Source organism: Gekko japonicus, unplaced genomic scaffold, assembly GCF_001447785.1.
Source record: "Gekko japonicus isolate JY-2015 unplaced genomic scaffold, Gekko_japonicus_V1.1 scaffold441, whole genome shotgun sequence".
Lineage (NCBI taxonomy): Eukaryota > Metazoa > Chordata > Lepidosauria > Squamata > Gekkonidae > Gekko > Gekko japonicus.
Genome location: NW_015172017.1, coordinates 989,779 through 1,017,461, shown reverse-complemented (window position 1 = coordinate 1,017,461; position 27,683 = coordinate 989,779). Strand labels below are relative to the sequence as shown.

Here is a 27,683-nt window from a genome sequence, read left to right as displayed (position 1 = left end):
CCTGACTGTCATTGCGATCGCCATGATCTGTCTAACAGGCTGCAATCTTGCCAAGGCATTTTACTTACACACGTGCTGGCAGGGAGGGTCACGGAGGGGCGAGAAAGAGAGAGGTTCGCTCAGCCAGCCAGGCAGATCGGCTGCTGGCCGCTTCTGAACTCCAGCTGGCTTCGGTCAGGCGACTGCCGGATCCTCTTCTATATCGGGGGAGGTGGCACGGCGAGGGGAAGGAGGCAAAGAAGGGGGCGGCTGCCCAGTGCAGGATCCCAGCAAGGCAGCTGTCCAGGGGAAAGGCTCGGAGAGAGGATGACCTGCCACCGAACGGGCAAGTGCCAGGCTCCGAAGGGTGGGGGACGACCTGCTCCAGAGGCAGCGAGGAGAGCAGCACCCAGAGTGACACACGCCGCCCCCCCCCCCGTGCCCTGCAGAGGAGGCCCAGCAAAATCACAAAGCAGAAATACACAGTAAAGCAGAAGCACCAAGCAAAAACTGTGTCCATGAATAAACACGCCAATTGAACACAATTCTCCTCTGGAATGAAATAATGCACAAAAATAACAACACATGTTTGTAACAGTAAATGTCATCAACCACCTCCTGTTGTGAAACACGCTGTGAACTCAAAATGGCATTCAAACGCGGATACGCCCCAAAGTTCATCGTGTCCACCGCAATGTTCCCTCTAAGCTGTGGAGTTGTGTGAGCAAAAAAATCTACTTGGTGAGCTACCGGCATTAAAGTTGTGAGCGAGTGGTTTGGCTACTGCACAAATTAGTTTGCTCTGGAGCCGTCCTTCCTGAGTCGAGACGAAAATGTGTGAGCTGGAGGCTAAAGAACTGTGAGCTAGCTCACACTAACTCAGCTTAGAGGGAACACTGGTCCACAGGACTATTAATCAAACTGACGGCATCTCATGGCTGAAAGATTTGCCGGTGATCTCTTGATTCACAAAACTTCTCGAGTGAAGAACTGAAGAGGAGCCCCGGTTTGACCGCAACTCAAAGTAGTAAGGAAAATAACAACGGCTTGCAATTTCAACTTGGCCCCTTTGCGCGATGGCTAGCTTCCAGATCCCTACGTTTCACTGGTGCTTTATCAAAAGTCAGTGCTTTCATCTTCCACTCCGAAAGTCACTGACTACTGCGACAGTGCTGTAGGAGAGGATGTGGTTTGTTACGTTCGTTGCTATGGATACGTGTTATTATTTTTGTACATGATTTCATTCTAGAGGAGGTAATTGTGTTCAATTGGTGTGTTCATTCATCGACACCGTTTTTGACTGGTGTTTCAGCAGAGGAGCCCAGCTTCTGAGATGTGATGAGATCGGGCTAATCTGGGTCGTGTGGATCAGGGCCTCCGTTACTTGTATGCAGTGTTCCCTCTAAGCTGAGTCAGTGTGAGCTAGCTCACCGTTTTTTTAGCCTCCGGCTCACACATTTTCGTCTTAGTTCAGGAAGGAGGGCTCCAGAGCAAACTAATTTATGCAGTGGCCAAACTACCTGCTCACGACTTTAATGTCAGTCGCTCACAAAGTAGAATTTTTGCTCACAGGACTCCATCGCTTAGAGGGAACATTGCTCGTATGTATCTCCAGTCCCCAGCAGATGGATAGCTTTTTTTTATATATATTATTTTATGACATACAACATACAATAAAAAATATTGATACAGTAACAACAAAAAGGAGAAATTAACTTTCCAAACAGTATCTTGTTGACAAACATAACAACTATACCTACATCAAACTAATAGATAACTAACATCAAAACTAAAGGTTATACAATATCAATTTAACCTAATGAAACATGTATAGTGGCAAGGCATTTGTCCAAGGATTACGTGGCCTGTGCATCATAAACCTGTTTTGTTTAGCTAGCAAAACCTTCCATTTGTTCATCGGGCTTTGAGTGCTTTCGATTAGATTATGCTGGGCGGACCATTCAGCAATTTTGTCATCAATCAGATATTCCCATAGTTTAGTGTACCAATGGTCTATAGAGGGGACAGCCTGGGTTTTCCAATTCTTTGCAATGGTACACTTCGCTGCAGTTAAAAGTACCGAAATCAGTTCTCTTATCGACTTTTGGATACCCGTTTTGGGCCACAAATTAAGGAGGATTAGAGCAGGGTCTTTTGGAATCTTACAAGCTGTTAGTATTTGGATGGCTTTTGCCGTGCCCTAGCCCAAGCTCCCCCCTTGCTTCTCTGCCTCTGGCTGGGCCCTCCGTTCGACCTGAAGGCTCATCCACGCTTCCTCTCCGATGCAGGTCCAGAAGCTGCAGGCCATCCTGAAGCCCATGATGCTTCGGCGGCTGAAGGAGGACGTGGAGAAGAACTTGGCTCCCAAGCAGGAGACAATCATCGAGGTGGAGCTGACGAACATCCAGAAGAAGTACTACCGGGCCATCTTGGAGAAGAACTTCAACTTCCTCTCCAAGGGGGCCGGTCACAGCAACATGCCCAACCTGCTCAACACCATGATGGAGCTACGGAAGTGTTGCAATCACCCCTACCTCATCAACGGTACGTTCCGGTGGGGGAGAGGTGGGCAGATCACGGGATTCGGGTGCTGCAGGAAAGGGCGCCGAGGCAGAAGAAGTAGAGTTACGACGCAGCCGGCAAAATCTCTGTTGCAGGCTTGATGGTAATCGGGGGTCGAGTAAAGGGTTAATTTTCTTACTTTGAGCCCCAGACCTGGTAAAACAGAGTGGGACATCTAGAAGGAAAATTCGCGCAGGAATATGGATATCTTTTTATATGTGCGTGTGTGTGTTAAATGCCGTCAGGCCACTTCTGGCTTACGGTGGCCCTATGCAGTGTTCCCTCTAAGCTGAGCTAGTGTGAGCTAGCTCACAGTTTTTTAGCCTCCAGCTCACACATTTTTGCCTTAGCTCAGAAAGGGATGGCTCCAGAGCAAACTAACTTATGCAGTAGCCAAATCGCTCACTCACAACTTTAATGCCAGTAGCTCACAAAGTAGAATTGTTGCTCAGAAGACTCCACAGCTTAGAGGGAACATTGGCCCTATGAATGAATGACCTCCAAAACGTCCTCTTCTTTAACAGCCTTGCTCAGGTCTTGCAAACTGAGAACCGTGGCTTCATGTATAGGGTCAATCCATCTCATGTTGGGTCTTCCTCTTCCTGCTTCCTCAACCTTTCCTAGCAGTATTGTCTTTTCCAGTGAGTCTTGTCTTCTCGTCATGTGACCACAGTACGATAGCCTTGGCTTAGTTGTTTTAGCTTCTAGGGGAGTGTTCAGGCTTTATAGCTTTGCTGTAATGGCAGAGGCTGTTCTGCTTTCGTTACTTCTGAATCCCAAGTTTGGAACGGATTACTTGAGTGAATACTTGACATATATGTTTATCTATGAAAAACACAAACCTCTGTTTCTCAGGAATCTCTAGAATAAATGCATTTAATAGTAATAATAATAATCTTTCAATTTATTAATCGCTCAATCCTGCAGAGCTTGCTGGCTCTGAGCGATTTACAGTTACTCATTCACGCGGGACTAACAATGATTTATGGGGGTAAGGGAGGACAACATATATCTTTTTAAATCACACACATCCACAGTCGGCGAGGGTTTCCTCAGCTGCAGGGTCAGACGTATTCCGTCGGCGTATTCACTTCGGCTCGGCTAGATGGCGTCAGCTTCTCCAGGTCTTGCAGCGCCGCACTGCCACCTCCTGGCCGGAACGGCCCATTACAGGCTTCTCAGAGTCGAAGAGATTTTTTTTCTTAGGCTTTCAATCTCGTGAGCTGAGCATTCCGGTCGTCGGCTAACACCTCCCCCACCAGGGGGGGGGTCTTTGGTGTGCCCACCCTCTCTAAGGAGTGGTACCCATTTTATCTACTCGCCGAAGCTTTCGAACCGCTGGGTGGATGGCGAGCTAGGAACAAGGCTGGTAGCTCACACCAACACGGGGCTAGAACTGACAGCCGTACTGTTCAGCTCAGATGTTACTAACCAGAGGATAAATCCTCTGTGCCACCGCTCCCCTTTTGAGACTTCCTGTGCAGTGATGGAATTTCTGGTACAGGATCGATGGAGTCAGAGCACTGTCCCCCCCCCCTTTTCTCTTCTTGTCTCTCTCTACTTAGATTATCCCTCGACTTTAGAACAATTCTAGCTGTAAGTTTCAAACCCGTTGCAGGCTAGTCTGTATGTGCAGAATCCATCCCAGTCTAATTTTATCGGCGGCCTTCTTTCCCGTTGTCTCTCCCTCCTCCTCCCCCACTATCAGGTGCAGAGGAGAAGATCCTGACCGAGTTCCGGGACTCCTGCCACCACCACGTGCCCCATGACTTCCCCTTGCAGGCCATGGTGCGTTCCTCCGGGAAGCTGGTGCTGATCGACAAGCTGCTTCCCAAATTAAAAGCTGGCGGGCACAAGGTGTTGATCTTCTCCCAGATGGTCCGATGCCTTGACATCCTGGAGGACTACCTCATCCAGAAGAGGTGAGTGTTGGCGCCAAGCAGGGGCTTTTGAGAGGGAAACCGTGACGGTCCCTCTGCTTGGTTCTGCGGGTTCCCTTCAGAAGGTACAAACTGTACACATCAGAGGACAATTAATAAATCTTCTTCATGGTCTTTGTGCTTCACGCCAATGGGATCTAGTGCGCCTGCGCTGGATCGATCGGTGCTGGAGGAGGAGGAGGAGGAGGAGGAGGATGGATTTATACCCCGCCCTTCACTTGGAGTCTCAGAGCGGCTTACAAACTCCTTTCCCTTCCCCTCCCCACAACAGACACCCTGTGAGGTGGGCTGAGAGAACTCTGACACAAACTGCTCTTTTTCAAGGACAGCTGTGCCAGAGCTTGTGACTGACCCAAGGTCACATCAGCAGGTGCAAGTGGAGGAGTGGGGAATCAAACCCGGTTCTCCCAGATTAGAGTCCGCACACTTAACCACGACACCAAACTGGCTCTTTTCAATGGATTTTCGTGCCCATTCCCTCAGGCAAGCGCAGGAACCCCACTGCGCATGCCTAGAGGGATGGACGCGGACATACTGCCAGTTCTTTACCTACCGCCGCATTGGAAAGACCTATTTTCTTTACGTCTGATCGGCTCACTGCTTGGTTCTGCCGATCAGACGTAAGGTACAAACTGTACACATCAGAGGATAATTAATAATTACCGTATGGCATTGTGTGTAGTATAGCCAAGAGATCCTAAGATTGTCTGGCAGCCTAAAGCGGGAGTTCTTTTAGCAGTATGCACCACTAGGTGGCGGGTTAGACTTATTTAGAACTAAATAACTATTTAGAACTAAATAAGTCTAGCCCAGGCTGAGAGAGCTCTGAGAGAGCTGTGACTGACCCAAGGTCACCCAGCTGGCTTCATGTGGCGGAGTGCGGAATCAAGCCCAGTTCTCAAGAATAGAGTCTGTCGCTCTCAACCACCATACCACGCTGGCTCATCAGAGGAATTTATACAAACTGCACAACGTTCAGCATTGCAATCTCATTCAGTGTTAGAAGGAGCTGTGGCAAATCAGCCAGGGCTTACTGGAGTCAGTGCTTATTTATTTATTCATACACCGTGTTGTCACCAATGTTCCCTCTAAGCTGTGGAGTCTTGTGAGCAAACATTCCACTTTGCGAGCTACCAGCATTAAAGTTGTGAGCAGGTGATTTGGCTACTGCATAAATTAGTCTGCTCTGGAGCCCCATCCTTCCCGAGCTAAGAAAAAAGGTGTGAGCCGGAGGCTAAAAAACTGTGAGCTGGCTCACACTCACTCAGCTTAGAGGGAACATTGGTTGTCACTTCTCCAAACTTAATGGTGTGGTGCCTATCAAGGTGGCAGTGAAATGGACGGGTCCTGGCAGTGGGGGGAGAATGGAGACTCCCTACCTGTGGGGGGGAAATACTTTGTAAATGGAGCAATAGGAGAGGAAAAACTGAGCCATGCTCATTGTTGAAATACTCCAGGACATTAAGAGTGTCTGAGCAGTTGCTAAGGAAAAAGGGGAAGAAGAAAGTAGGAATGGGCCTGTCTGAGGCTCGAACATATCGGTCAACACCCTCATACAAAGTCAAATTTCAGCGCAATCCTGAAAGCTTCTGCAGCCCAAAAACTGGCTGTTGTAGGAGGAGTAAAAAGGTAAAAGTTCCCTTGCTCGAAAGCCAGTCGAATCCGACTCTAGGGTTGCGGTGCTCATCTCTGTTTCAAAGCCGAAGAGCCAGTGCTGTCCAAAGACGTTTCCGTGGTCATGTGGCCGGCATGACTAAACACCAAGGCACACGGAACGCTGTTACGTTCCCACTGAAGTGGTACCTATTTATCTACTTGCAATTTCTTGCTTTCGAACTGCTAGGTTGGCAGGAGCTGGGGCCAGAGACGGGAGCTCACTCCGTCATGCGGTGCACTCGGGTCTCGAACTGCTGAACTACTGACCTTCCACAGCCTGCAGTTCAGCGTCTTAACCACTTGAGCCACCGCAGCTCCTGTAGGAGGAGACACATATGCAAAGTCTTCCAATAAATAAGAAACACAAGAGCCACACAACTGTTCATCTCTATCACGTCCTTTTTTGTCTCTATCGTTCGAAAGCCAGTCTGATATAGTGGTTAAGAGTGATGGACTCTAATCTGGGAGAACCGGGTTTGGGTCCCCACTCCTCCACATGCACCCAGCTGGGTGACCTTGGGTCAGTCACAAGTTTTCTCGGAGCTGTTCTCTCAAGAGCAGTTCTCTAGGCGCTCTCTCAGCCCCTCCTACCTCACAGGGTGTCTGTTGTGGGGAGAGGAAGGGAAGGTGATTGTAAGCCACTTCAAGACTCCTTCTGGTAGAGAAAAGCAAAGTATAAAACCTACTCTTCTTCTCCTCCTCCACACGAAGCCAGCTGGGTGACCTTGGGGCAGTGACAGTTCTCTCAGAGCTGTTATCTCATGAGCAGTTCTCAAAAGAGCTCTCTCAGCCCCACCTGCCTCACAGGGTGTCTGTTGTGGGGAGGGGAAGGGAAAGGAGTTCGTAAGCCGCTGTGAGACTCCTTTGGGTAGTGAAGGGCGGGGTAGAAATCCAATCTCTTCTTCTTCTTCTACCTCACAGGGTGTCTGTTGTGGGGAGGGGAAGGGAAAGGAGTTTGTGAGCCACTCCGAGACTCCATTGGGTAGTGAATAGCGGGGTAGTTTGGTTTGTTATTGTTACGGTCTTAAGACCAACATACAGAGTAAGCATAACATGAGAGGGGGGGAAAAGTCATAATATACAGAAATAGAAATCTGAATGTAAGAACTTTTAAAATGCCATTCTCGCAATCTAAGAATTAATGCACAAAACTCGGCGTCTGAATGTGTAACCTCTGCATTTCTGATCTGATAGGAGCCAGTGAAGCCTTGCTTTGTGTGTATTAATGTGCCCAGGTGTCCTATCGATGAATGGGGTAATAATTTTAAGATGAGCCTCCCTGTAAAATGGACAGCTGAAGAACATATGCTCTACCGATTCAACCTCGCTTAAAAGGCATGGACATAGCCTTTCAGAGCAGGGGTTTTTATTGTACCTGCAAATAACCGGAGGGAGAGCGGGGTATAAAACCAACTCTTCTTCTGTAAAGCAGGGGTCCCTAACATTTTCGAGCCTCTGGGCACCTTTGGAATTCCAACATAGTGTGTTGGACACAACTACAGAATTGCTTCCATGGGAGGTCGAGCCATACATCCACCCGCTGGGAGAGAAGAGGGGCAATTAAAAAAAAACAACACACACTGGGAAAGAAGACTGAGAGGGAGAATAAAACTAATGCTGATGACAGCTGCCCCCGTAGCAATGTTATTTTAATCTGCACAGCCTATCAGAAGCTGTGCTGGCCCAAGAACCCTCCCCCCCGGCTCCGCCCACCTTCTGAAAGCCTTTGGTGGGCACCAGGTAAGACGTGAGCTGGCGATAGGGTGCCCTATGCCACCATGTTGGAGACCTCTGCTGTAAAGCATCTCTAAGAAGCCCTTCCGTCCCATAAACATCTTTGCCTGCTGTTCCTGTCACACGTTGGTTATTCTAGCATCCCACTTAAACCTCCAGTATACCAGAACTTAACGATTTGATTTGGTTTTATGGTGAGTCCATGTAGCTCTGAGGGCCATAGGTTGCAGATCCATGCGCTAGCAAGTTACAGTTCCTTGGAGAATGTAACGGAAGACTTCTTTCCATACAGCAGAGAGGTCTCCAACCTTTTTGAGCCTGCAGGTACCTTTGGAATACTAATTCATGGCTGCCAAAGGAGGTGCAGCTAATCACAAATGTCAGAAAGTGAGCTTTTTTTTAATTAATCTTTTTATTTTCTAAAAAAAAGTAGGGTACAAAAGGGAAGAAGGGGTAGGGGAAGAGATAGATTCATCGAATTTATTAAATATTATGGGTTGTTACAACAGGTATAATCAAATGTATTAGTAAGAATACAAATTTCAAATATCAAAGCAGACAATAAAACAACAATATTGCAGCGTTTTGGGATGGGTTCTCTCTAAAAGAATAAACAAGAGCTTTCCTAATGTTAGTGGTAACCTATTTAACAATAAGAGAGACTACATCTTTAACAGTTGAACAAACTTCTAACCTAAAATTAAATCCTCCTTGAAACTTGAATATCATCTTAACTGTTTGTCTAAATCTATTATTGTTACTAAATATTTAAATACTACTGGAATAGATTACCTCTAACAACAACCCTTCCACCTTTCAAGCAAAAGCTGCGTGTAACAGGATGCCTTTTAAAATAAATATGTCATTTAAAGGCAGGGGTCATTTCCTGCAGGAGCGCACTGGCAGTAAAGAGCCCAGGGGGCGGGCACATGCAACAAGCCCCGCCCCCTGCTCCCAGCAGCCCTCAGTCAGAGCAAGAAGCAGCCAGGTAAATTGCAGAGCCCCCCAGCCCCCTGGTCCAAAACAGTCTAGTGGCACCTTTAAGACCAAGTTTTATTCAGGTACAAGCTCTCCCTCCTCTGCAAGGACAGATCTGCACGTTCCTCCCCCCCCCCCCATATAGCAATCCAAAACAGTCCAGTGGAGCCTGAGCGGTGGGTGTTGCCTTCTGACACACTTCTGGTGATGTCAGGGGGTGTGGCATATGCAAATGAGTTACGCTAATGAGTTATGCTAATGAGCTCCTGCACCTCTTTTTCTACGGAATGACCCCTGTTTAAAGGTATCCTCTTGCTTACACACAGCTTACTTTCCGTCACATGGTGACGATCCTTGCACTGTCATAGCAGCTGCTGACAAAGCTCTTTAAAAAAATCTGCACAGCAGTTCAGATCTCCAGTGGCCAATCGGAAGCCCTGCTGGGCAAAGGTCTTACCTGGCCCGACCCACTTTCTAAAAACATTTGGTGGGCACCCAGTTGGGGACCCCTGCCATGCAGCCTAAGGAGGGGAAGGGAAGACTACTCTCTGTATTGCTCGAGTTCAAGGGAACAGCTTGAGGACATGATGTAAATGGTGCTGCTGGCGGCGAGCGTTCCCCGTTGCTGAAGCAATGCATTCCATGTAAGTGTGTCGTCCCCAACGCCATCCAGGTACCTGTACGAGCGCATCGACGGGCGGGTACGAGGGAACTTGCGCCAGGCGGCCATCGACCGCTTCAGCAAGCCTGACTCCGATCGCTTCGTCTTCCTGCTCTGCACGCGGGCCGGAGGGCTGGGGATCAACCTGACGGCGGCCGACACCTGCATCATTTTCGACTCTGATTGGAACCCCCAGAATGACCTGCAGGTAAGACGGAGGCGCCCGAAATCGGAGGAGCCCAGCTTCTGTGACACCGACAAGCTTGCACAGTTCTGTAGCCCTACAGGGTTTGATTCAACGCAGGGGGAAACCCGCGGGTGGAATCAGAGGGGCTGTGTGACAAATCGTTCTGGTTCTGTCCCTCTGTTTTCCTCTCTCTTTGCGTGTGCCCGACATTTATTCAGTTCCTATACTAACCGAGCAGTGCAAATGGGGGACTTGGTTTTCGGAGTGTAGGGCATGTCGGTCTACAATAGGAACAGCTAGATTGGAGTCCAGTAGCCTCTTAGAGGCCAATGAGATTTGGGGGCATAAGCTTTTGACAGTCGGACCTCCCTTCAGAGGTCATTTCAGGGGGGATCGCGGGGGATCGCAGTTCCCCCGGGTGAGGTACAGGGGGGCGGGGCACATGACGAAGCCCCGCCCCCTGCTTCTGGCCGCCCCGCTTACGGACCTCATTCAGCCAGGAGGAGGCAGGAGAAGAGGGAGGGTAAGTAGCTTCCTCCCCGCCTCTCCCCACCCCTGCCTGCCTGGGGCCAGGGAGGGCCTTCGCGGGGCTTCCTTGCACTCCCGCCGGCCTTGCTCGGCAGTGGAGTTGCAAGGCCGGCGGTGGCGGCCGGGACCGTTGGGGGCGGGGTGTGTGGCCTTATGACACACTTCTGGTGATGTCAGGGAGTGTGGCCTTATGACACATTTCCGGTGATGTCAGGGGGTGTGGCATATGCTAATGAGTTATGCTAATGAGTTCCCCTAGCTCTTTTTCTACGAAACAACCCCTGCCTTCCTTCATCAGATAGGGGCACTGTAGCAGTTGCCCATCCAGTCCCAGATCGGGCCAGAGCCTATTTAGCTTCAATAACGGAGGTGCATTAGGCAGCTCACTCTTGGGGGGTCGACCTTGGACTGTGTCTTGTCTTAGGCGTCTGAACACTGGGTGCTCAAAACCCTGTTTCTGTGTCTGGGGTGGGCCACGGGGTGGGCTACCACCTGTGCAGTGCCTCCCCCACGTGCCCGCTTCATCCTCTTCCCTCCCCAGGCGCAGGCTCGCTGCCACCGTATCGGGCAGAGCAAGGCGGTGAAGGTCTACCGGCTCATCACCCGTAACTCCTACGAGCGCGAGATGTTTGACAAGGCCAGCCTCAAGCTGGGGTTGGACAAAGCCGTCCTGCAGTCCATGAGCGGGAGAGAAGGCAGCATCGCTGGGGTAAGATTGCTGGCAGTTAGCAGAGGAGGCAGCAATGTAGTCGTTGCAACAATGTCCGCGGGGTGTGTGGGATTCGTTTGGCTGCGGATGTGGGATTTGGTTGGTGTTTGGGTCTCTCCCCTCACCACCACCCCCCGGTGTCGGTGCTGTCTTCCTAACGCTGGATCACAATCCAGAATCTCATGTGCCCAATTTGTTTGTTTTTTGTTATTTCATTTCTACCTTGCCTTTCTCCCGAGTGGGATCCAATAGAGGCTCACTTATTTTATTTATTTATTTATTTATTTAGGCATTTTTACCCCGCCCTCCCCGCAAGCGGGCTCAGGGCGGCTTACAAGAGGCATAAGCCCATCCATAAAACCAGATAAAACAATAAAATCATAAGAAAACTTGGTTCTCTTGCACTCTTGGTTCTCTTGCGCTCCATATTATCCTCACAAAAACCTTCTGGGGGTAGCAGTAGAAAAGAGTAAGAGTCCAGGAGCACCTTAAAGACCAACAAAATTTGTGGTAGGGGAGGAGCTATTGTGAGTCACTGCTCACGAGAGCCAATTTGGCTCCTCCACATGCAGCCACCTGGGTGACCTTGGGTCAATCACAAGTTCTCTCAGAGCTTGTTCTCTCAAGAGCAGTCCTTGAAAGAGCTCCCTCAGCCCCTCCTACCTCACAGGGTGCCTGTTGTGGGGAGGGGGGAGGGAAGGGAGCAAGGCGGTGAAGGTCTACCGGCTCATCACCCGTAACTCTGAGACTCAAAGTGAAGGGCGGGGTATAAACTTTAAACCCCTTCTCTCTTCGCTCCCCCCCCCAAGCAGGCCAGCTGGGGAAGGGGAGGCTTTTGAAGATGCCTTCCCCCCCCTTTTGCTTCCCCTTCTGACATCACTTCCGGTGATGTCAGGGGGCGTGTCATATGCTAATAGCCTAGTAGCTCATTAGCATACCGTATGCTAATGAGCTCCTGCCGCTCTTTTTCTATGAAATGACCCCTGATAAACCATGGTATTGTTTCCAGGCCTAGATAACGGTGTGGGAGGAGGCAGCCACTCCACTCCGCCCTTTCCGTTATCGTCTTTTCTTCCCCCAGATCCAGCAGTTCTCCAAGAAGGAGATTGAGGACCTGCTGCGCAAGGGGGCCTACGCGGCCATCATGGAAGAGGACGACGAGGGCTCCAAGTTCTGCGAGGAAGACATCGACCAGATCCTGCTCCGCCGCACGACCACCATCACCATCGAGAGTGAAGGCAAAGGGTCCACGTTTGCCAAGGTACCCGCGTGCCCCCTGCCCTACCTGCTGCTCTTTTGCGGGGTTTTGCATCACGCCTGACACAGAGTTCTTGGATGTCGGAGGGACCTGGTGCCTACAGGTTTTTAGAAAAGCAGTGGAAGCATGCCGGGGGCGGGGGTGGGTGGGGGAGAAGTGGAAACACGGGAAGGAGAATGTATGTATAGCACCACCAGTATACTAGCTGTTTTATAGAGTCCAGAAGGGATATCCCTGTTCTTCCAGTCACCTCCAGTCTCTCAGCCCCACCTCCCTCACAGGCAGTGTTCCCTCTAAGAGAGCCAGTTTGGTGTAGTGGTTAAGTGCGCGGACTCTAATCCGGGAGAACCGGGTTTGATTCCCCACTCCTCCACTTGCACCTGGCTGGATGACCTTGGGCAAGCCATAGTTCTGAAAAGAGCTGTTCTTGAAAAAGAGCCGTTTCTGTCAAGAGCTCTCTCAGCCCCACCGACCTCACAGGGCGTCTGTTGTGGGGAGGGGAAGGGAAAGGAGTTTGTAAGCCGCTCTGAGACACCTTTGGGTAGTGAAGGGCAGGGTATAAATCCAATCTCCTCTTCTTCTACACCAGTTTGGTGTAGTGGTGAAGTGCGCGGACTCTAATCTGGGAGAACCGGGTTTGATTCCCCACTCCTCCACTTGCACCTGGCTGGATGACCTTGGGCAAGCCGTAGTTCTGATAAGAGCTGTCCTTGAAAAAGAGCAGTTTCTGTCAGGAGCTCTCTCAGCCCCACCTACCTCACAGGGTGTCTGTTGTGGGGAGGGGGAGGGAAAGGAGTTTATAAGCCGCTCTGCGACACCTTTGGGTAGTAAAGGGCAGGCTGTAAATCCAATCTCCTTCTAAGCCGAGTTAGTGTGAGCTAGCTCACAGTTTTTTAGCCTCCGGCTCACACATTTTTGCCGTAGCTCAGGAAGGGTGTGGGCTCCAGAGCAAACTGATTTATGCAGCAGCCAAATCGCTCGCTCACAGCTTTAATACCAGTAGCTTTACAAAAGAGAAATTTGCTCACAGGACTCCACAGCGTAGAGGGAGTATTGCTCACAGGGTGTGGGGAGGGGAAGGGATTGTAAGCCGCTCTGAGACTCCGTCGGGTAGTGAAGGGCGGGGTATAAATCCAATCTCTTCTCTCTCTCACAATTTACACTAGATGAACAGTGCAAGGGAGCATGCTTATAAGTTAAAAAAGAATATCAGAGTTTCAGAAGGCTTTGCTGATGAACCAGAATTTAGTGGCTGCAGGGATCACTTTGATGAAAAAAAATTCCAGTATGAACTTAATTTGAAGTGTTCTTCTGCCTGCTTCTCCCTTGTGTCCACAAGGACTAGAAACTTGTTTTCTTCATTTTAAAAGTAAAGTTTCTCTGGATCCCTTGATACCTGCCAGCTTTGGTATTTGGAGGCCATGTGCAGGCTTCTCTCGCATAAGAGCAAGCATGAAGGATTTCTTTGCAGGGTGGTCCTCAGTCGGCTCTCTTTTTCTTTCCCAGGCCAGCTTTGTGGCGTCCGAGAACAGGACAGACATTGCCTTGGATGATCCGAACTTCTGGCAGAAATGGGCCAAGAAGGCCGATCTGGATCTCGATATGCTGAACAGCAAGGTATGCTGGGAGAGAGGGGGAGCAAAAAATACCGCAACGTGTGCACACAAAATTGTAATAATTATTAATGAAACTAGTGGTAATCAAGTCATATAAATAAGACAAAAATACAAAAAGGTTTAACAGCCCGCATTTCTTGAGTACGCTCTGAAGAGTAATAGGAATGAATACTGCTATCTTTTGGGGGAAATTGATGAATCCAGAATGGAATGTGTGTGAACCAGTGAAGACACGTCTTGATGAATTTTGATGTTGGACGAAGTTCTAACGAGACGGAAGATTGAGTCCGGAGAATTTCGTCACATCACCTGAAACAACAAACAGCAATTCATTATACTACTGGAAATTTGTATTTTTCTATTATTTGTATGACTTGATTACCACTAGTTTTTAAATAATTATTTACAATTTTGTGTGCTCGCTTTGCAGTATTTTTTGCTTATCTTGGGTCGTTTGTACTGCAAACCCCTTATCTTGATGTGGGAGAGAGGGGGAGGGCCTTAGGGCTGGGCTTGAGAAGGGAAGGCCCTGTCAGAAGGGTGTTCAGGAGGTGATTGGCCGCCGTATAGCCCTATCCTACACTTGCTTACTCAGAAATATTGTTGAGCTCAGTGGGGGACGGCTTCTGAATAAGTCCACCTGGGATTGTGGTGTTAGTGTTATTAAAGGGAGGAGAATGTCACTAGTTTACTCCACCGTTGTGATGTTTGGAGTTCCTTCAAACAAGCATAGCCACTTCGTCACAAGCTGTCCAGCCCCTGCACGCTGGGGAATGTGGTGGAATTTGCAGAATGTTCACTCACAGGGGCCGGCTTCTGCTTCCTCCCCAGAACAACCTGGTGATCGACACTCCCCGGGTGCGGAAACAGACGCGCCACTTCAGCACCTTGAAGGACGACGACCTGGTGGAGTTCTCCGACCTGGAAAGCGACGACGACGACCGGCCGCGCTCCCGGCGCCACGACCGGCATCACCACCCCCTCCACCATTCGTACGGGCGCACGGACTGCTTCCAGGTGGAGAAGCAGCTGCTGGTCTATGGGTACGTGGCATCGGGGGGGGGGGAGGTGGAGAGCGATGGGATGGACAGGAACCCGGCCGTTTTAAACACGGGGCGCGAAGGTGTGGGGGGGGTCCTGAATTCAGGGAGAGGGCAGCGCTGACCCCCCGTGGATTGCTTTGGCAGCTGGGGACGCTGGCGGGAGATCCTGTCACACGGGCGATTCAAGCGGCGCATGTCCGAGCGGGACGTGGAGACCATCTGCCGGGCCATCTTGGTGTACTGCTTGATGCATTACCGGGGCGACGAGAACATCAAAGGATTCATCTGGGACCTCATCAGCCCAGTCGAAAACGGCAAGGCCAAGGAGCTTCAGAATCACTCCGGTAAGCGGCCCGTCTTCTTGTTCCTCTCCCTGCCCCGGAGCGCCTTCCTGGCTTCGCTACAGAAGCCCAGGCCACACTGCGGCTGCCGTTGCATGACAAGCCAGTTGGGATGGGTGCTGTTAGGGTGTTTCCTTGGGGGTGCGTTGGGCGGCTGCCCTGTCCTGGGTGGCCCGGGCTAGGCAGATTCTCATCAGATCTCAGAAGCTAAGCAGGGTCAGCCCTGGTGAGTCCTTGGATGAGAGACCACCAATGTCCCCTCTAAGCTGTGGAGTCTTGTGTGCAAAAATTCTACTTTGTGAGCCACTGGTATTAAAGCTGTGAGCCAACGATCTGGCTGCTGCATGAATTAGTTTGGTCTGGAGCCCTCCTTCCTGAGCGAAGGCAAAAATCTGTGAGCTGGAGGCTAAAAAACTGTGAGCTAGCTCACACTCACTCAGCTTAGCGGGAACACTGCATGATGGGACCAATGCTTTCTCTAAGCTGTGGAGTCTTGTGTGCAAAAATCCTACTTTGTGAGCAACTGGCATGAAAGCTGTGAGCCAGCGATCTGGCTGCTGCATGAATTAGTTTGGTCTGGAGCCCTCCTTCCTGAGCTAAGACGAAAATCTGTGCGCTGGAGGCTAAAAAACTGTGAGCTAGCTCACACTCACTCAGCTTAGAGGGAACACTGCATGATTGGACCAATGCTGTGGAGTCTTGTGTGCAAAAATCCTACTTTGTGAGCAACTGGCATGAAAGCTGTGAGCCAGCGATTTGGCCACTGCCTAAGTTAGTTTGCTCTGGAGCCCTCCTTCCTGAGCTAAGACGAAAATCTGTGCGCTGGAGGCTAAAAAACTGTGAGCTAGCTCACACTGACTCAGCTTAGAGGGAACACTGGAGACCACCCAGGAAGCCCAGGGTCGCTACACAGAGGTGGTCAATGGCAAACCGCCTCTGAGCGTCTCTTGCCTTCAGAGCCCTCTTGGGTTGCCATAAGTCAGTTCTGACTTGATGGCGTTTTCCACCACCGCCATCCCGTGCCCGGGAAGTGCAAGATGGCGGAGCTGAATGGGCACGTGACGCTGGCATTCATCTGGCTCTAGAGCGGCGCCCCCCTCTCTTGGGGGGGGGGGGGGGGGGGGGGGGGCGGGGGGGGGGGGGGGGAACTCACAAGTGTTATGAGATTGTTTTTTTTTCAATGTGCTGGACACGTGACGGAAAAGCCGGGACCACCCTAATCCCTATTGCCCTGGTTCCATGTTGTACCTAGAGAGCCATGGCCCTGCTCTGAGCTCACTTCCTGTTCCTCGGACAGGCCTGTCCATTCCGGTCCCGCGGGGCCGCAAGGGGAAGAAGGTGAAGTCTCAGACCACTTTCGACGTTCAGAAAGCCGAATGGATTCGCAAGTACAACCCGGACACCCTCTTCCAGGACGAGGGCTACAAGAAGCACCTCAAACACCAGTGCAACAAGTAAGCTACTGGGGGGACAAGACCCGGAAGTGTGTCCATTTATAAAGGCAAGATTCTTACACTCCTGACCCAGGGCTGCTAATCCCCAAGTCGGGGCAGGTTCCTCCGGCCAGCTGGGGGAAATCCCACCCCCATCCCTACCCTTGCAGGAGTGACGTCATCATGTTGGCGACGCTCTGGTTTTGGGCAAAACTCGGTGGTTTGAGGGCAATCTTACCATAGAGTTTTGCCCAAAAGCCGGAGCGTCACCAGCGTGATGAGGTCACTTCCGTGTGACATCAGCATGTTCCACACTCCACCCCCCACTCCCAGAAAGTCCCTCCGCCACCGGCGTGTCAATCCGACCTGGCAACCCTACTCTCTTCATATGGTGGGTGAACACTGATGGGTCTTTGCCTACAGGTTTACGATCCACCTGGTTTCTCGTTAGGTCCCCTGCAAAGATATGCGCGCAGGTGCAAGGCCGTCCAACCTGTTCTCTTGCCACCCCTCATCTTCTTTTCCACTAGAACCATAATCAGTACCAAGATACAAGTCCTGCTGGATCTGGCCAGTGGTCCTTCTATTGCAGCGTCCAGTTTCATGCCGCGGTTGGCCAGTTGGAAGGCAAAAAACAGAATGTAAAAACCAAGACCTGTGTGTGACGTTGCCTCCTAGCACCGCAGGGCTTGGAGCTTTACTGTGGCTCTGAATACAGAGGGTCCCCCTTTAGTCACCATGACTAAGAATGTTGTCATCCCACTGATTTTCTCCCAGGTGTGGTTTCCCTGGCCGAGTCCTTGTATGTCCAGACTCCAGACCGGAGGTGGGATGGGTCATTATCTCTGCTCCCTTCCACTACTGACTAGCGAATGAAAAGAGTAGACTCCCAGGGCACTAATGGTGGTAGGTAAATAAAAGCTGTACAGATCCCCTGTTTTAATGCCTTTTTTTTCCTTTTCTTCTCTCTCTAGGGTGCTGCTACGGGTGCGCATGCTTTATTACCTGCGCCAGGAGGTGATTGGGGACCAGGCTGAGAAGGCTTTGGCAGGCAGCGTCGCCAGGTGATGCCCCCTCTTTTCCTTCCATCGTAAATCTCACCTGGCACTGTGTCACAGTTCAGCGTAAGAGCGGCTCTGCCGGATCAGCTCGATTAGAGTCCAGGAGCACTTTAGAGATCCGCCAGACTTTTTCTCCCAAAATACTAGAGGTCAAGGGCGTCCAATGAAGCTGATAGGCAGTAGGTTCAGGACAGACAAAAGACTACCCAGAGAGTGGTTAAAATGTGGAACTCACTGCCAGAGGATGTCATGACGGCCACAGGAATAAACAGATTTCAAAGGGGATGAGATAGATTCATGGAGGAGAGGTCTATCAGTGGCTACCAGCCATGGTGACTGAGGGGAGCTTCCACATACAGGGGCTCTGAATCTCTCAATCCCTGAGCCTAGGAGGCAACATCAGGGTAAGGCCCCGGCCTCAATGCCCTGTTGTTGGTCATCCAGAGGAACTGGCTGGCCACTGAGACGGGATGCTGGATTAGATGGACCACTCGTCTGATCCAGCTGGGCTCTTCTGATGTTCTTACGCGCTAACAGTGTCTGACTGTGTTCCTCTGAGATTTTCATTATTTTGTGTCCTTTTCCCCCATCCCTTTCCTGCCCAATAGTGAGATTGACATCTGGTTTCCACTGGTGGATCAGGCAGAAGTCCCCACGGCTTGGTGGGATGCGGAAGCTGACAAGTCTTTGCTGCTGGGGGTCTTCAAGCACGGTAAGTGGCCGAGTGGCACCGGAACATACCGGAAGCTGTCTTAACACTGAATCAGACCCAGGGCTCTTTTTGTAGAAAAAGCCCAGCAGGAACTCATTAGCATAATAGGCCACACCCAACAGCAGGAACCCATTAGCATATTGGGCCACACCCCTGACAGCACAGCTCATTAGCACATTAGGCCACACCCACATGTTACCAGAAGTGTGGTTATCCAGCCACACCCACCTTTTGCTTCTTATTCTGTTTACCTTGTTTGTTGTCAAAACCCAGGGCCTTTTTTGTAGCAGGAACTCCTTTGCATGTTAGGCCACACACCCCTAATGTAGCCAATCCTAATGAGTTTCTGCTGTTGGGTGTGGCCTATTATGCTAATGAGTTCCTGCTGGGTGTGGCCAACTTGGGAGCCAGCCGGAACTCCGTTCCTGTGCGTTCCTGCCCAGAAAGAGCCCTGATCAGACCCTTCACCCATCAAAGTCTAATTGGACTGGCAGCAGCTCTCCGGGGTCTCAGGCAGAGAGATCTTTTGCATCGCCTACTGCCTGTTCTTTTTGAACTGGAGATGCTAGGGATTGAACCTGAGACCTTCCGCATGCCGAGCCATTGATCTACCACTGAGCTACGGGCGCCTCCCTCAAAAACTCCTTTGGGGGAGGAGTTCAGGACCATCCGATAGTGAGCCGTTCGGTCACCTTTGATACGAAAGCACATGGGGTGTTTTTTTTGGGGGGGGGGGGAGGTTGTGCCATCAAGTTGGCAGCTGATTTATGGCAGCTCCTGTCGGGTTATCAAGGCAAGAGACAAAAAGAGGTGGTTTACCGTTGCCTGCCTCCCCGTAGCCACCCTGGACTCCTTGGCGGTCTCCCATCCAAGTACTAACCAGGGTCGATCCTGCTTAGCTTCAAAGATCTGACAAGATCAGGCTAGTCTGGGCTATCCAGGTAGTCTAGCTGAATTTCTATCTCAGCTGTGATCTCCTGCTTTGAATCCCTGCAGCTGGTTTGATCCCAAACGGTAGTGGGGGGGGGGGGTACAGAATCGTAACTTGAGAATGAAGGGGCTTAGTGTACTTTTAGCCAGGGGTAATTTCCTGCAGGAGCCCACAGGAGCGGAGCTCTGGCAGTAAAGAGGCCAGGGGACGGGCACATGCAACAAGCCCCACCCCCTGCTCCCAGCAGCCCTCAGTCAGAGCAAGGAGCAGCCACGTAAGTTGCAGAGCGCTCCCCCGGCCCCAAACAGTCCAGTGACACCTTTAAGACCAAGTTTTGTTCAGGTACAAGCTCTCCCTCCTCTGCCAGGACAGATCTGCACGTTGTCCCCCCCCCCCAATAGCTAGCAATCCAAAACAGTCCAGTGGAACCTGAGCAGTGGGTGTTGCCTTCTGACACACTTCCGGTGAGGTCAGGGGGTGTGGCCTATGCAAATAAGTTATGCTAATGAGCTCCTGCACCTCTTTTACTACAAAATGACCCCTGCTTTTAGCCATTTCTGTTAGAAGAAAACTGCTGAGAAGTGTCATATTGAGGCGAACGCAGGCTAAGCGTATGCACTCCCTCCTTTTCGTGCCCCGTTCAGGCTATGAGAAGTACAACACGATGCGTGCGGACCCCGCGCTTTGCTTCTTGGAGAAGGCCGGTCGCCCCGACGAGAAAGCCATCGCGGCCGAGCACCGCCTGGACGTCGGAGAGGGGTGAGATGGGGGTGTCTTTGTGGGGTTTGGCCACTGGCAGAGGACAGGGATGGGTGAGGGGGAGAAATGGGGTGAGGGGCGAAGGGGGGAATGTAGAGCCATGCACCTGTGATGACCCCGCCATGCTAATACCGAGGCACTGAATCGAGCTGTTGGCTCTGAGTCAGGTGTCAGTGAGTTAAGCTTGCTTCTCATGAGAAGAACTGAGGTGCACGCACAAAGAGATGAGGGTGTTACCCAAAGAGACAGTCTCCTAATTATTTGGGGGGAATTGGCTTTAAAGGAGACAAAGCAACAGGGGATAACTGGGATTCTCCACCAGTGTTTATGGTGATTTTTCCCTTAAGAGAACTCTCAAAATAAATCAGGCAAATGTCAACTGGTTTCTAGTAAAAGAGAATAAAAGGATAAAACAAGCATACAAACACACTGAAAACACATACATGGCTAGCTAAGAGGAAATCAGGGAGTAAAAGGGAAAAAGCAATTTCGGGTTAGGTTATAATTACCAGTCTCGAAGAAAGAGGTCCACGGAGGCAGCAGCAAAACTACCAGCGTTTCATGGTGAGAAGGAGAGAAGACCCAAAGGATTGGGGATGTGAGCATGGATCCAAGAACACACACACACTGCACTGATGGCTAGGGACTCTAGATATAGGGCAAAATGCTCCCTGGTGCAAGCTGATGTATTCATCCCAAAAACAATAACTTGATGGGTTTTTCAGAGGTGGACACTGATTTTGGAGAAGGTTGATGGGTTTTCCTGAGGTGGACTATAGGTGTAAATGGGGCTTGATGACCCTGTAAGTACTGGATGAGAAAAGCTACTAGGTTTGTTGAATAGAATTAAGTATTGCATAATTTGGGTTAATGGGTGCAGGGAAGCGAGGCTGGGTGCTGATAAGATTAATCCAAGGTGAGTCAGTAGGTTCTTGGGAGACCCATTGTCCTAGACTGTGCGTCTCTCTAGGGTGGGGAGGAGGTCATTAGCTATCCAGCCGCTCTTACACTTCTAAACTACAAGTCCTGGCTTGTTTCTGACTGGCATCCATTTTGTGTCATTTTGGGCTAGGCAGTGTATTGCACTTACAATATTTTGAGAAGATATATTAGGAAGGATGTTTATGGTTTTCTATCTGTAAACTGGCCCCTCAGTGAGAGAAGGAGTCTGACCACTAACAGGAGGGAGGGAATGTTTTTTGTATCTGAGGTGATTAACGAGGTTCTTCTCCCCCCCCCTCCCCCCCATTGGCAGAGTGGATTTTGACAAGGATTGCGAGGACCCCGAATACAAACCGGTGGGCGGCCCTGCCAAGGAACAAGAGGACGAGGTCAGTTCCTGGACCGTAATTAAGAAGTGGCCCCAGAACCTTGACGCCCTTATCTAAGAAGAGCAGTGATACAAAATTATCAGAAGCAGGGAAGGCATGAGAACCAAACATCCGAATGCTTCCTTCATTTGCAGCCCACGTAATTTTAGATCAAAACCATTTTGTTTTGATTTTGGAGGCACCGGGTGACTGGTCAAAGCAGCAGCTTCCGACTCTGCATTCACGTTGCTGATCTTTCCTTTACAGCCTGACCCTCTGATGATGATGGATGAGGAGATCTCCGTGGTGGACGGTGAGGAAGGTATGGTAGCTATAAAGGGATTCCATACTCAGCTAGACACTGTGATCAAGACCAAGTTTATTGATTGATTGATTGATTGATTTTATGACATTTATACCCCGCCCTCCCCGCAAGCGGGCTCAGGGTGGCTTACATAAGGCACCGAGTGCGTTCAGTATGCACATTACATAATATAAACTACAGAATTAAAACAACTTAAAACAACTTAAAGTCAGTTCGGCGGATGCCCATAACTCCTAACATCTTGTGTAACGGGGGGCCTAACATCTTGTGTAACAGGGGGGGAAGGCTGGGGTGATGGAAGGATGTTACCCCACCCCCCGGTGGTCTCTCTTTACAAAGAGCGGTGGTGTAAGTGGCTGTGGTGGCTCCTACTCATAAGCCTGGCGGAAGAGCTCCGTCTTGCAGGCCCTGCGAAACTGCACAAGGTCCCGCAGGGCCCTGATCTCCTCCGGGAGCTCGTTCCACCAGGTAGGAGCCGCCACTGAAAAAGACCTGGCCCTGGTTGCCACAAGCTTGGCCTCCTTGGGGACCGGGGTCACCAGATGGTGTTGTGACCCCGACCGAAGTGCTCTTTGGGGAATGTATGGGGAAATGCGGTCCCTCAGGTAAGTCGGACCCAGGCCACGTAGGGCTTTAAAGGTAAGCACCAGCACTTTGAAGCGAACTCGGTTCTCCATATTCTCCTACACTCTCCCCAATATAATGAGATACGTCTTACCTTTTTAGATCCAATCTTATTTAATACGATAGGCTGTCCAGATGCTTTTAAGGTGCGCCGCCTCTTGAATGATTTGTCACCCGAAATAACTGCAAATGTAGCCTCTTTTTTAAGTTTGGTAATCAAGGACCGTCTGCACAACGTATAGATGCATATGATTGATTCATTTCTCCTCGTTACCTATTTATCCACTTTTGTTTCTTCCTGTAACCTAACATATGCCAATAAAGGTCTGTGTATATGTGAGGAAGGTAAATAGTGTGTCTGGCCCTGCCTGAAGGCTAGGGTTGCCGACTGCCAGGTGAGGTATGGAGATCTCCTGGAATTACAACTGATCTCCAGATCTGCGGAGGAAATGGCTGCTTTGGAGGGTGGACCCTGCGGCATCAAGCCCTGCTGAGGCCCCGCCCCCTCTCCAAGCCCCACCCCCTCTTCAGGTTCCATCTACATGCCTCCATGAATTTCCTGAGTTGGCAACCCTCCTGAAGGCTCTTGATTGAAGCAGGTTGCAGAAGCCCCGAACGTGTCGAGTGCCTTCTCCCCTGAGGCCTGGTGGGTACCGGGGAGAGGGCAGGCAGACATCAAAACGAACCCCGCTCGTCTCTTTCCCACAGGCCAGCCGGGGAATCTCTTCTGGCCCCCGACCTCGGCGCTCACCGCCCGTCTGCGGAGGCTGATCACTGCCTTCCAGCGGAGTTACAAGCGGGAGCAGCTCAAGATGGAGGCCGCGGAGCGAGGAGACCGGCGGCGGCGGCGCTGCGAGGCCGCCTTCAAGCTGAAGGAGATGGTGCGGCGGGAGAAGCAGCAGAGGTAACCCCCCAGGGGGCGGCTTTGGGGACCCGGGGAGACATACCTTTGCCTGCCCGTTCCCACCACTGGCAAGTGTGAGCAGAAACCATCCCGCTTGCGTCTGGGTTGTAAAATGGGAATAAATCGGGAGAATCGTTGTGTTGTGGAGGTAGGATTTAGATGTTACTTCGAGGGTATCTGGGGGGGTTGCGGGGGGGGAATAACAAGTGGCATTTATTTTTCATTTCTAAAATGCAGACATGTGGTCCCCCACGCAATAGCTTTGGAAAGTGTTGCGTTTAAAAATAAGAGCCTCGTGCTGCCCTGAACATTCGTGGAAGTGACTGAATGTGCTCCAAGGTTTTGTGAACTAGGCATAGAAGTGGAAGGGGCCGGTACGGAGTGCCAGTGAGAAAGCAGTACCTACCATCTTCTGCTTTTTTAAAAAGGGTGTTTTTTTATTTTAAACAGACTTACAAAACATAAGGCCATAAACTACAATCACACAATCCCCATCTAAACCGTACCTCTACAGTCATCCACAACTACAATTATCTACAATCGTCTGAATTATACATAGGGCTCTTTTTGTAGCAGGGATTCCTTTCCATATTAGGCGACCCCCCCCCCCCAATGTAGCCAATCTGCTAAGAGCTAACAGAGCTCTTCTAACAGGGGCTACTGTAAGCTCTTGGAGGATTGGCTACATTAGGGGTGTGTTGCCTAATATGCAAAGGAGTCCCTGCTAGAGATGTGAAGGCCCGGAAAAAAAACGGAAAAATTCGGAAAACCCCCGGATTTTTTTCCTGAAGATTTTTTGTTTTTTTCCGAAAAATTGGAAAAATTGAAAAAAGAAAAGAAATGATTATGGAACGTTTTATATATATATGGTATCAGATTGATCTAATTTCTGTGCACTGAGGACAAGCAAGTCCTAGGTTACAAACTGAACTCTCCAATGCAAGAACAAGATGCATTTCTTCCTTTAGGATGTGCTATTGTCAGAAGAAAATTAAAAGGTTTCAGTTTTGTTTTTGCATGTGGGTGGGTATTCTGTTTGTAATCATTGTTTGGATACGCTATATTTTTAATATGCTAGTTGTGATAATTTCATGCCAAGTAAAAATGTCCATAGTCCTATTTTATGTTCCTAAAGTAACAGAATGACTTTCAATCTAGAAAAGACAAAAGAAATGCTAATGTAGCATTTTTTTCAATTTTTCCAAAAAGTTCCATTTTCCCCCGAGCTTCAAAATTTCCGAGCTTCCCCCGAGCTTCAAAATTTCCGGAAATTTTACATCTCAAAAAGAGCTCTGCATAAAACATTAACATATAGGCATTCACATCTCGAACAAGGCTCCGTTCGAGTTCGGGAGGTCTCCGTTGTCATCTCCAAGGTGGAAGTTCAAGAATTTTATGCAAAGGGAGCATCGGCGTGCAGGCTGCGGTCCAACGCCTTCCGAATCTTCCTGTGAGCTCCGGCGGGCCTGGATTCCATCTTAGTGCCTCAGCCTTCTGCTGGAATCGGAAGGTCCCTTCTAACAAAACGAAGCTCTTGCATTGAACAAGAAAATAAATTGAAGCTCCCGCTTGTTACGATCCTGTTACATTTAGAAGTGACCCGTGGTCACCGTGGGACAGCCCACATTCATGAAATAGGGAGGGGGATCTAGGGTTGTTCATTGACTAGGAGGTACTTCTGCCTCCCTTTGCATTGATGCTCCTCTCTCCTTCTTTTTTCGCAAAGATGGACCCGTCGGGAGCAGTCGGACTTCTACCGTGTGGTCTCCACATTTGGAGTGGAGTACGACCCGGACACCATGCGTTTCCACTGGAGCCGCTTCCGTGCCCTCGCCCGGCTGGACAAGAAGACGGACGAGAGCCTCACCAAGTATTTCCACGGTTTTGTGGCCATGTGCCGGCAAGTGTGCCGGCTGCCACCCGCCGTGGGCGACGGTTAGTCACTCTCTGGGAAGGACAGGGTGCGGGAACGTCCCCAGGGCCCCCAATTGCACGATAGTCCCCTTGCAAGTCGGTTCGTCCATCTTCTTTGCGTTGGGTCTGTGGAATATCTGGTGCCTTTTAGCGCTTGGGATGAAGGGGCAAGAGGGTGGTGGGTAAGTGTGGTTTAGGCCCTTGCTCTGTATTGGTTGCTCCACTGATACTGAAATCCAGTTCATTTGCTTACTGGGTGTGGGCACTGGTATTAAGGCTGCAGTCCCAGCATCTGTCGGGGGGGGGGGAGCCACCTGAAAAAGGTGAGGAATCAGCGTGGCACTTGTTCCATTATGCCTGATCCAGCTCCTGCAGAAGAAGAGGAGGAAGGAACCAGTTTGGTGTAGTGGTTAAGTGCGTGGACTCTAATCTGGGAGAACCAGGTTTGATTCCCCACTCCTCCACTTGCACCTGGCTGGATGACCTTGGGTCAGTCACAAGCTCTGGCACAGCTGTCCTTGAAAAAGAGCACTTTGTGTCAGAGTTCTCTCAGCCCCACCCACCTCACAGGGTGTCTGTTGTGGGGAGGAGGAGGGAAAGGAGTTTGTAAGCTGCTCTGAGACTCCAAGTGAAGGGTGGTGTATGAATCCAAACTCCTCCTCCTCCTCCTTCTTCTGGAGAGCCAGTTTGGTGTAGTGGTTAAGTGTGTGGACTCTAATCTGGGAGAACCAGGTTTGATTCCCCACTCCTCCTCCACATGCAGCTGCTGGTCTGACCTTGGGTCAGTCACAAGCTCTGGCACAGCTGTCCTTGAAAAAGAGCACTTTGTGTCAGAGTTCTCTCAGCCCCACCCCCCTCACAGGGTGTCTGTTGTGGGGAGGAGGAGGGAAAGGAGTTTGTGAGCCGCTCTGAGACACCTTTGGGTAGTGAAGGGCGGGGTATAAATCCAATCTCCTCTTCTGAGAATCCCTTGCTTTAAGCCAGTTTGATGTAGCGGTTAACTGCGGGGACTCTGAATCTGGGAGGAACCGGGTTTGATTCCCCACTCCTCCTCCACATGCAGCTGCTGGTCTGACCTTGGGTCAGTCACAAGTTCTCTCAGAGCTGTTCTTTCAGGAGCAGTCCTTGAAAGAGCTCTCTCAGCCCCATTCCACCTCACCGGGTGTCTGTTGTGAGGAGGGGAAGGGAAAGGAGTTTGTCAGCCGCTCTAAGACTCCGAGTAAAGGGCGGGGTACAAGTCCAATCTCTTCTTCTCCTCCTCTTCCCAAGAAATGCTCTTACTGACTTCTCATGTTCTTAATATTGTTCCTGTGAGTTGCTTTGAGGGTTCAATCGCTGCCTAGGAAATGGCAGGTCCAGTTGGGTCTGTTTCCATGTAAAACTTGCTTTAGGATCCTGCTAAAAGGAATTGGCAACCAGACACTGGGGGTGGGGGGAGATATATTATGTGGAGAGAAGGGGAAGGGGGGTGGCTTTACAAAATATGTCCGGGTACAGCCATTTAGCATCCACGTTGAGTCCCTGTTGGGGATCAGTGAAGTAAAAGAAACCAAGTAGCCAAGGGGGAGGAGGCGGCCAATGTGATCGCAGGGAAAAACTGCATCTTTGGGAGGAACTTGAACTTGGGAGGAGGCAGGATAGCTTCACAGAGATGACGTTCCTGGGGAATAGCATGCCAGGCCCCTGACCTGACCTCAGAAGATAACCAGGGTCAGCCCTGATTCGTACATAGCTGGGAGACCGCCGACATGAACTGTGGCTGCTAGATGGAGGAAGCCCATCTTTGTTCGCTGCTTCCTTTGAATTTGGGGTATGGGGTCACCATAAGTCGCCTGCGGCCTGACAGCAAAAGGAAAAAAAAGAATCCCAGGCGGAGAAGCTGTGGGTCTCTCTACATCTTTTTCCCCTTCCTCCTCCTCTTCTGCAGAGTCTCCGGACCCGACGCTGTTCATCGAGCCCATCACGGAGGAGCGGGCCTCGCGCACCTTGTACCGCATCGACCTCTTGCGGCGTCTGCGGGAACAGGTGCTGTGTCATCCCCTGCTGGAGGAGCGGCTTGCCCTGTGCCAGTCCCCCGGTCCCGAGATGCCCGTGTGGTGGCAGTGCGGGCGCCACGACGGAGAGCTGCTGCGGGGGGCGGCGCGCCACGGCCTCAGCCAGACCGACACCACCATCATGCAGGACCCGGACTTCTCCTTCCTGTCGGCTCGCCTCAGCCACCTGCACAGTCGGGCCGGGGGCACGGGGACGCCACCGCCGCCGCCCCCTCCGCCACCACCGCAACCTTCGCCGCTGGCTCTCCCCGCAGCTGTGGCTACGACCACTGCTTCCTCCGTACTCCTCCCCCCCCCCCCCCCCCCGCCCGCCCCCCCCCCCCACACAGTCGGGCCGGGGGCACGGGGACGCCACCGCCGCCGCCCCCTCCGCCACCACCGCAACCTTCGCCGCTGGCTCTCCCCGCAGCTGTGGCTACGACCACTGCTTCCTCCGTACTCCTCCCCCCGCCCCTGCATGAGCT

At 50.9% G+C, this 27,683-nt stretch overlaps 1 protein-coding gene across 1 annotated transcript in view; it reads left to right on the top strand.

Moving 5' to 3' along the window:
* CHD8 (chromodomain helicase DNA binding protein 8) overlaps positions 1 to 27,683 on the top strand; it is a 77,965-nt gene that overhangs the window by 28,506 nt on the left and 21,776 nt on the right. Inside the window, exons 15-31 of the mRNA XM_015420459.1 lie at positions 2,268 to 2,523; positions 4,250 to 4,463; positions 9,523 to 9,718; positions 10,767 to 10,934; positions 12,016 to 12,195; positions 13,699 to 13,809; positions 14,640 to 14,851; positions 14,996 to 15,195; positions 16,445 to 16,646; positions 17,600 to 17,689; positions 18,295 to 18,398; positions 19,974 to 20,088; positions 21,344 to 21,419; positions 21,666 to 21,720; positions 23,056 to 23,251; positions 24,978 to 25,186; positions 27,093 to 27,450. Of these exons, the coding sequence (XP_015275945.1) occupies positions 2,268 to 2,523; positions 4,250 to 4,463; positions 9,523 to 9,718; positions 10,767 to 10,934; positions 12,016 to 12,195; positions 13,699 to 13,809; positions 14,640 to 14,851; positions 14,996 to 15,195; positions 16,445 to 16,646; positions 17,600 to 17,689; positions 18,295 to 18,398; positions 19,974 to 20,088; positions 21,344 to 21,419; positions 21,666 to 21,720; positions 23,056 to 23,251; positions 24,978 to 25,186; positions 27,093 to 27,450 (2,942 nt within the window). The remainder of the gene's footprint in view (positions 1 to 2,267; positions 2,524 to 4,249; positions 4,464 to 9,522; positions 9,719 to 10,766; positions 10,935 to 12,015; positions 12,196 to 13,698; positions 13,810 to 14,639; positions 14,852 to 14,995; positions 15,196 to 16,444; positions 16,647 to 17,599; positions 17,690 to 18,294; positions 18,399 to 19,973; positions 20,089 to 21,343; positions 21,420 to 21,665; positions 21,721 to 23,055; positions 23,252 to 24,977; positions 25,187 to 27,092; positions 27,451 to 27,683) is intronic.